General features: G+C 43.0%; 1 protein-coding gene across 1 annotated transcript in view; it reads right to left on the reverse strand.

The window, feature by feature from the left end:
- Positions 1 to 790: 790 nt before the first annotated feature.
- The window catches only part of pik3c3 (phosphatidylinositol 3-kinase, catalytic subunit type 3), a 16,421-nt gene continuing 9,754 nt past the window's right edge, over positions 791 to 7,457 (reverse strand). The window contains exons 6-22 of the mRNA XM_050067091.1: positions 7,193 to 7,288; positions 6,998 to 7,069; positions 6,775 to 6,879; positions 6,498 to 6,590; positions 6,218 to 6,403; positions 5,856 to 5,986; positions 3,738 to 3,819; positions 3,451 to 3,518; positions 3,252 to 3,357; positions 2,874 to 2,990; positions 2,391 to 2,522; positions 2,137 to 2,265; positions 1,623 to 1,692; positions 1,385 to 1,449; positions 1,224 to 1,308; positions 1,071 to 1,145; positions 791 to 981 (exon numbers count right to left, since the gene is read on the reverse strand). Coding sequence (XP_049923048.1) covers positions 809 to 981; positions 1,071 to 1,145; positions 1,224 to 1,308; positions 1,385 to 1,449; positions 1,623 to 1,692; positions 2,137 to 2,265; positions 2,391 to 2,522; positions 2,874 to 2,990; positions 3,252 to 3,357; positions 3,451 to 3,518; positions 3,738 to 3,819; positions 5,856 to 5,986; positions 6,218 to 6,403; positions 6,498 to 6,590; positions 6,775 to 6,879; positions 6,998 to 7,069; positions 7,193 to 7,288 — 1,785 coding nt within the window. The 3' untranslated portion in view covers positions 791 to 808. The remainder of the gene's footprint in view (positions 982 to 1,070; positions 1,146 to 1,223; positions 1,309 to 1,384; positions 1,450 to 1,622; positions 1,693 to 2,136; positions 2,266 to 2,390; positions 2,523 to 2,873; positions 2,991 to 3,251; positions 3,358 to 3,450; positions 3,519 to 3,737; positions 3,820 to 5,855; positions 5,987 to 6,217; positions 6,404 to 6,497; positions 6,591 to 6,774; positions 6,880 to 6,997; positions 7,070 to 7,192; positions 7,289 to 7,457) is intronic.

Genomic DNA, 7,457 nt, shown 5'->3' on the forward strand with positions numbered 1-7,457 from the left:
TTACTACCTTGTGTTATGTTGAATTTCAGAAGAAAACTTTGATTTTCTGGCATGCCTCCATGTGAACAAAGAATCCAAAGATGGAGAAAATTCTTGCTGAATTAAAGCCATAGGGGTCCATGTTTAACAACAGTAAAACTATATCATAACATCCGTTTACAAACTCTCACTCACCTCATGCAGTATAATCCTAGTCTTACTTATCCAGTCGTATGATTGGTACTTCCCAAACAGACTGCCCTCTACCAACGGGGAACTGAACTCATCAATGCTCTCTTCAAAGCCAGACTCCATTGACAAAAACTGCAATTTTACCTCGCTGAACATGGGAGCTGCTGGTCTACCGCTGCCTTGATCAGTTAGTTTGTTTGTGTTGTTGTGGGACCTTAATGAATCCAAACTAAACCTTTCAAACACCAAAGTCAGTTGCGTGACAGTTTGGAAATGGATATTTTGATATAATTTTGCTGTTGGTAAATGTGGACCCCTATCACTTAAATTCATCAAGAATTCTCTGTTTTTGGATTCTCCATTCATCGTGGAGGCATGCCAGAACAACAAAGTTCATCTGCCGCCACAAAATTACGTAGCCTGGGTTGTCTTTACCTAAGACCTTATGAATTCTCCTTCATGACTTTCCCTAACCTCATGACGTTTTTAATCAAGGTCAACGTTAAGTGTTCAGGAAAAAGACATGGGACATAATTTTTTTGACTATTCGACTGTAGCCGATCGGCCAAAACATGACTTAACTAAAATAAAAATGTAGTTGCTTCTGTTTGCTTGTGTATTTGTGAGTCCAGTGTCTTTACCTCCTGAGGTGCAGGAAGGCAGTGTAGCACTGCTTCCTGAACTCCTGGTACTGCTCGCTCTGCATGCCTCCCATCCCCTCCACCATCTCTTTGCTCAGCTTCATGGGCGGAGGCAGAGGTTTGGGGTCTCGACCCAGGATGTAGCCAAAGTCGATGTGGAAGAGCTTCCCTGGATGAAGAGACGAGGAACTCTCTGAAACTGCTACGTAAACTAAATGTGTAAATAAACCAGTATGTAAAAGAACATGTCTGCCTCACCGGTCTTTGTCAGTAGCAGATTGTCCAAGTGTCTGTCTCCTACTCCGAGGATGTACGTGATGACACAGTAACCAGCTGGAAGGACAGACATTAGATTAGACTGTGTCCTGCAGCTACAGCAAACACTGCTCTGGTAGACACAAACAGACTCACCGCAGCTCTTGACGTACGTGTCCATGACCTCTGAGCTGATGCCGTAGGGTCCTTTTTCACTTGGTGCATGCTTCCTGAAGAAGCTCTGTAAAACCAAATTATGAGGTTATTGTCAGCTGGAAGTACATGTAGATGATGATTGTTTCTTCACCTCTGCTCACCTGGATGTTGCCTTCAGTAGCCAGGACTTCAGCAACAGGGACAGACTGAACAAACTGCATAAAACCTGGAACAAGAACACAATCATTTCAGGCTGGACAATGGAGCCAAATACATTTTACATTTTTTTTACTTTTTTTCCCAGTAACTAAATATGCTGCTGCTGTTTTACAGATATTCTTCACAAAAACAGTTTTAATTTCCTACCAAACAGAGAGATGAGTAGCCATGCCTTCTTACCGTGTTTGGTGCTGGTGGCCAATACTTTGTAGGGTGTCAACTTAAGGTCCAAATTCTCTTTCCGTAACAGCTATAAACCCAAAAACAAAACACAAAAGCTTTAATTAAAAAAAAAAAAAAGACATTATAAAAAGAGCTATGGGATGCAACAACAGTACTTCCCATCATTAAGAATTCTTTAAGAAATAATACAAATGCAGAGGAAATTTTTTACAGTCGAAAAGAAATCAAATAAGTGCCTGGTAGCTTAAATCAGTGGTTTCCAACTGGTGGGTTGAGGTCCAAAACTCACTTGCCGTCCTTTCGAACATGCCAGGTTTGTAAAAAACACACTTTATTTCTAAGTGCAGTGAATTTCCAGCACAGAGCTTTTACTTTAAGGTGCTGTTTCCTGCTGTAGTGTGAGGGACTAACAGACAGCTACTTTACAGAGCGAGCAACTAGCTCAAACTAAAATCACAAAAAAATACATCAATTTCCATCCATAAACCTTCTGACATATGAGTATTCTTACTTTGTCCATGAGCGAGATGATCTGGAGGATGAGCTGATCCTGTCTGAGGTCGTCTCCATGTTTGAAAATAACTGGGTACATGGCTCCATCCTCTGCCTTGAAGATCAGTTTGGCTGGCATCAGAGCACTCTGATACACACACATACGGGGAAAAGACTCATGAACATTGTGTAGCACTGATATTGGTTTTAGTCAAGACAAAGATAAGAAGATAAAAAAGTGTTCTTTATGGAGAACAGTCACTCCCTCTGTACCTTGAAGAGCGTGGCCGTCTCGGGGACGATGCCTCTGATCCTGATCTGAGGCTCCAGAGGAAGAGGAATTGGCTCGATCTCTGAGAGGTTCACCTTCTCGTTGTCAGCCAGCAGAGCCTGCAGCCGCTCCGTCTGCGGACACACAGGGAGGGAGGCTGCTGTTCACACAACTCAACAGAGATCAGTGTGTTCATGTGCTGCTACGGTTAAAAGCAACCGACAGAATCAATGAGAACTGTGCATATGTGGACAAGAAAGTGTGTGTCCATGTGAGGGTCGTGCAAATGACTACACTTAGTATTAATACTAGTATTCTGAACTTGATATGGGTTATATAAACAGCATTTTCTTTTTGGATATTAACAAGTGGGCCTTTCGTGAAAACACGTTTTAGAAATACTTACACAAACAACAAGCATTCATAATTTAAATAAGTAAATACTGTGTGGGTTTAACAAGTGTGTGCAGGTATTCTGTTGTTACCTTCTTCTTGCGGTTTCCGCTCTCCCTCTGCACAGCTTTCATCAGCTGCACCAGTCTGTCTACAAACGTCTGCTGGGAAGCCAACAGCGACCGCATCACCCTCACGCTCTTATCACCCTGCAGGGAGGAGGAAGTGTGGGCATTAACAGGAAAGGGACAAAACACATATATATAGTGTATGTTGTAGTGGCAGACATGTATAGAAGTGGAAAAAGATTAAAGGAACAGTCATATATTTCAAACTAAAAGGTTAGGCTTAACAGCTTATTGATTTATAGTCAAGCAGGAATGACATGATCTGTTATATCTGAACCAAAGAACATCTGTAACATTTATCCAAACATATGTGCAGTACGATGTTTGTTCCCAGGGTCTGACCTTGAGTAAAGCCTGACTGAACCTCCTCATGACGTTCAGGTACATCTCGTGGGTTTTAGGATCTCTCTGCTGGGTGTCCTGATCCTCACACTCCACAATCACATACCTGAAGAAGACACACAGGATTCACAGATGAATATAAATCACAAAGACATTTTCAGTGATAATAATAAACTAAGCTGCTTTGAGCTGTACTCACCAATACAAATAGTTGGCGAGTGTGGAGTTCTTACAAGCACGGGAGATGAGAAATGTGCACAAGTCTTGCTGCAGAGAGATACGGACACAGTGACATGTCAATGCCAGGCTGAAAGTAATACAATTTTTCTGCTTTTTAGTCCCTGTATCTTCTGTGGGCTCCCTGTTGCTTTATCGACTTGTGTTTATTGATGTGCCATGTTGGGATTAATACAAATTAAAACTATATTCTACTATGGGACTGATTCTGCTTTAGTTTTCTTCTCAGCATCATTTTGCCTTTCTTACCTCAAGGTTCTCGCTGTCGGCTCCTTCCTTTCCTTTCTGCGTGGCAGAGGAAGGTCCAGATGTGCCAGACAGGATCTGTGAACTACAACAAGAGTTAAAAAAAACAAAACAAAAAAAAACAGTCAAGAGTACAGCTGTCAAATGTTTCAACATTTTTTCGATACTACATATTTTGTTCAAATTGTTTTGGTGTATGTTCAGTGACTTAGTAATGTACCAGCACTGTGGACGTTTCCTTACTTATTACCGTGGTATTAAAAAGAGGCATGTATCAAACTTTAAAAATTCTGGTATCGTGACAACATAAAGGGGACCTGTATATACATTCATATCTTAGGCCTTAGTCCAGCACATAACAGCAGGGTGGAAGATGCAGGCATTGTCGACTAATCTGTTAATTATTTGTTTGATTAGTCGACTAATCATTTTATCGAAAAATGTGTTAAAATGTTGAAAAATGTTGGTCTGTCTCTCCCAAACCCCAAAATGATGTCATCTAATGTCTTGTTTCATACTCACGCCAAAGGGTTTTAGCTCACCGTCATGGGAGAGTGTGTAAAGCTGCCAATATTTGAACGTAAGAAGCTGCAATAAGAGTATTTTGGGGCACTTTTATAGTACTTTTCTATGAAAAATGACTCACACCGATTAGTCGACTACTAGTTGCAGCCCTACATAGTGTACAGGAACACTTGCACTGAGTATGGGCTGGAAGTCCCAAGGTCAGAATGGAAGACACCTCCTAAGGTGGTTGAGAATGACCGAGCTAAGATCCTGTGGGACTTCCAGATCCAGACTGACAGACCGGACAACACAAACAACAGAAGAAGGCAGTGGCGAGATGGAGGAAGAAACTCGAGAGGTTACAAAAAATGCCAAGGGCTAGAAGAGGAGCTAGAAAAGATGTGTGGGGTAAAGGCAACAGCGGTGCCAGTGGTAATCGGAGTACTCTGGGCTGTGACCCCCACACTGAGGATTCCAGGAACAACATCTGAGGCCTCTGTCCAGAAGAGTGCAGTCCTAGGAACAGCTAAGATACTGCGCAGAACCCTCAAACTCCCAGGACTCTGGTAGAGGACACAAGCTTCAGGAAGACACACCACCACCCCCATGTCACAATGTTGGATGTTAGTATTAAATGTGGCCGAAATTTCAACTAATGAAGTAAATGTATGTAAAGTAATACCTGTGATCAAAAAGTTCAGACTGTCTGAATACTCTGTTTCCAATGATTTTTCTCCAGCGAGACCAGCTGACACCAGTTACGAACGGATTTCTTAATATAGTCATCTGCTCCAGGCACACTGCTACATGTAGCTACATGCTAACTTCTAGGAAACAAGTAATCTTGGTTGCTGATGCTGTTAATTTCTCCAAGATTTTGGATCATATTCCTGCTGGAACATGTCTGGTTGTGAACATTTAGATTTAAATGCCTTTATTGGTGATTTTTTTGCAGTACAAAGCGCCGTTATAGTCATTCCCTGGCTACAATGACGGTGCCAAGACACAGAGATGCGGAAGTCCCCTAAACAATGACTAATAGAGCAGACTGGCCTTTTTCGGAAGGGATGGTTAAAAGAGACAGGTGCTAAAGCAGAGCACTTCAGACAGAAGATGAATACAGGTGTTCCAGCACACACAGTATGAACTGTTAAAGCACGTGAACATCTTCAAGTAGAAACCCACAATACAAGTGTGAACCTGAAAATGAGTGCAACAGGTCCCCTTTAAGTCAGAGATGACAATTTAAATAAGATGGTGTGTTTAGTGTGGACTGTTTTAGACTGTCAACGCTCTGCCCAGATTCTGGCCGCAGCACTTCAGAGTCACGCCAGTAAAATCATAAAACCCTAGGACGTCACTACGGCCTCTGAAAGAACAATAATCAGATTCAGCAAAGCGACAAATATTCCCCCAACCAGTGAGAATTCCTGAGATAAATTTAGATCCAGGCCGTACAAAACAAAACAAGGCTAAAAACATCACTTGGCTTCTATTATTAACCAACGACAACAGAACCTCCACACGTACGCTGCTTCCGTCAAAGCTGCTGGTAGTGTTGACTTATGATCCACAGCCAGAGTAGCTGTTATAACTTCTCATCCAAGCACTGACCTGTCCAGTGTGGAGTCATCTGAAAGTCCCTGGCTGTCTCTCTTGCTGCCTGGCTCCAGGCCTCCCTGAATATCACTGAAGTTCTCGTACTTGAGCGCCTGGACCAGCTGGAGAAGATACATCAGCAGGTCCTGGAGAGGCAGGAGGTGGGAACGATTATGCCACACAGTTTCTTTCCAAAGAAATTCATATTTTGGATTTATAGCTCTTCATTCATAGTTTAGTTATAAGTTAACTTTGCAATGTAAACTTTGGAATAAAGTAACGTCTCAATACAGTTCTATACACACAGACAGAGTCACCAACGTCCACCCACACAGGTGTACACTCCTCGCGACCCCCCTCAGTCCTCCTACACCTACCTCATCATCCGCCTGCTGCAGGCGCGCCACAGCGTAGCGTCTAACCGTGGGGTTGGTGAACTGGGACGACAGCAGCTCCAGGGAGTCCTCCACATCCATCGGTCTCCACTTCCCCAGAAGCTCCAGAGCCTGCTTGGCCTCCTGGGGCAGATCCCAGTTCACACACTTGAGGAACTTTGTCAGGGCCTGCGGCGACATGAGGAGGAGGAGGAAGCATTGAACATGTGGGAGAGAAGAGGATTGGGTAGACTTGGGTACAGCAGAGAAGAATACGACAAACCTTCTCCTGAGTGGTGAGGTAGTATCTGAACTTCCACACCAGGTCCTGCTCTTCAGAGCTCAGCAGCTTGGTCGGAGGGTAGCTCACGATGATCTGTTGGTGCACACAGACGAGAAACACACAGGTATCAAATCAATGTCAGTGTTTTAAAGAAGCAGACATGGTAGAGACACACCGAGGCAAACCAAACACATCAAGAGTGTGAAATAAGCAGTTATTTTAAGTTGTTCATTGAATTTGTGACAGCTACGATTATCATTTGAAAATAAAGGCTTACATTAAGCTGGTCACGTGTGGCAGCGTTGGGCTTCAGGTCATGATCTGAGGGCCCGCTGCGGAGGCTACGAGCCAGTTTGTGATGCTTGCTCTCAACCAGGTTCTCCTGTAAAGAGACCATGAATCACAAAATACTGATCTGCACATTACCAACAACATCAAAGCCACCATATATGCATTTTTTCCCACAGTGTGAGCGTAACAACGTGTGTGTGTCCTCTCACCATCCCCATCTGTGGGTCAGGGACTTTGACGATGTCGCAGCTGGTAAGAACAGGTGATGCGTCGTCTCCATCCTGAATGAGGACAAAGTAAAACACACTGATCAGATGGCACCGTTTCCAGTGTTACTTATATATATTACGATACATGTTACAATGCACCCAGTGATGTGCTTATGATGGAAATATAAAAAATACCTTTTCATAGTAGACAATACTGTATTCCTTGTCATTTGTTTTGACACGGGGGAACTCCACCATGAGGTACATGAAGTTAGAGCTGCGTTTCTCACTCTGCAGAAACACACGCAAATAAATTATTTAAATTCAAAACACAACAAAAAGTAAAAGACTATTAGAATAAAACTGCAGATGAGACATGCAAACAGTTAAACCTGCATGAACACATTTCTTTGGCCACTCGGGGTCAGTGGTGACGAGCTGGGAATTCAACACTGACATA

The sequence above is a fragment of the Epinephelus moara genome, chromosome 17 (genome assembly GCF_006386435.1).
Source record: "Epinephelus moara isolate mb chromosome 17, YSFRI_EMoa_1.0, whole genome shotgun sequence".
NCBI classification, from domain to species: Eukaryota; Metazoa; Chordata; class Actinopteri; order Perciformes; family Serranidae; genus Epinephelus; species Epinephelus moara.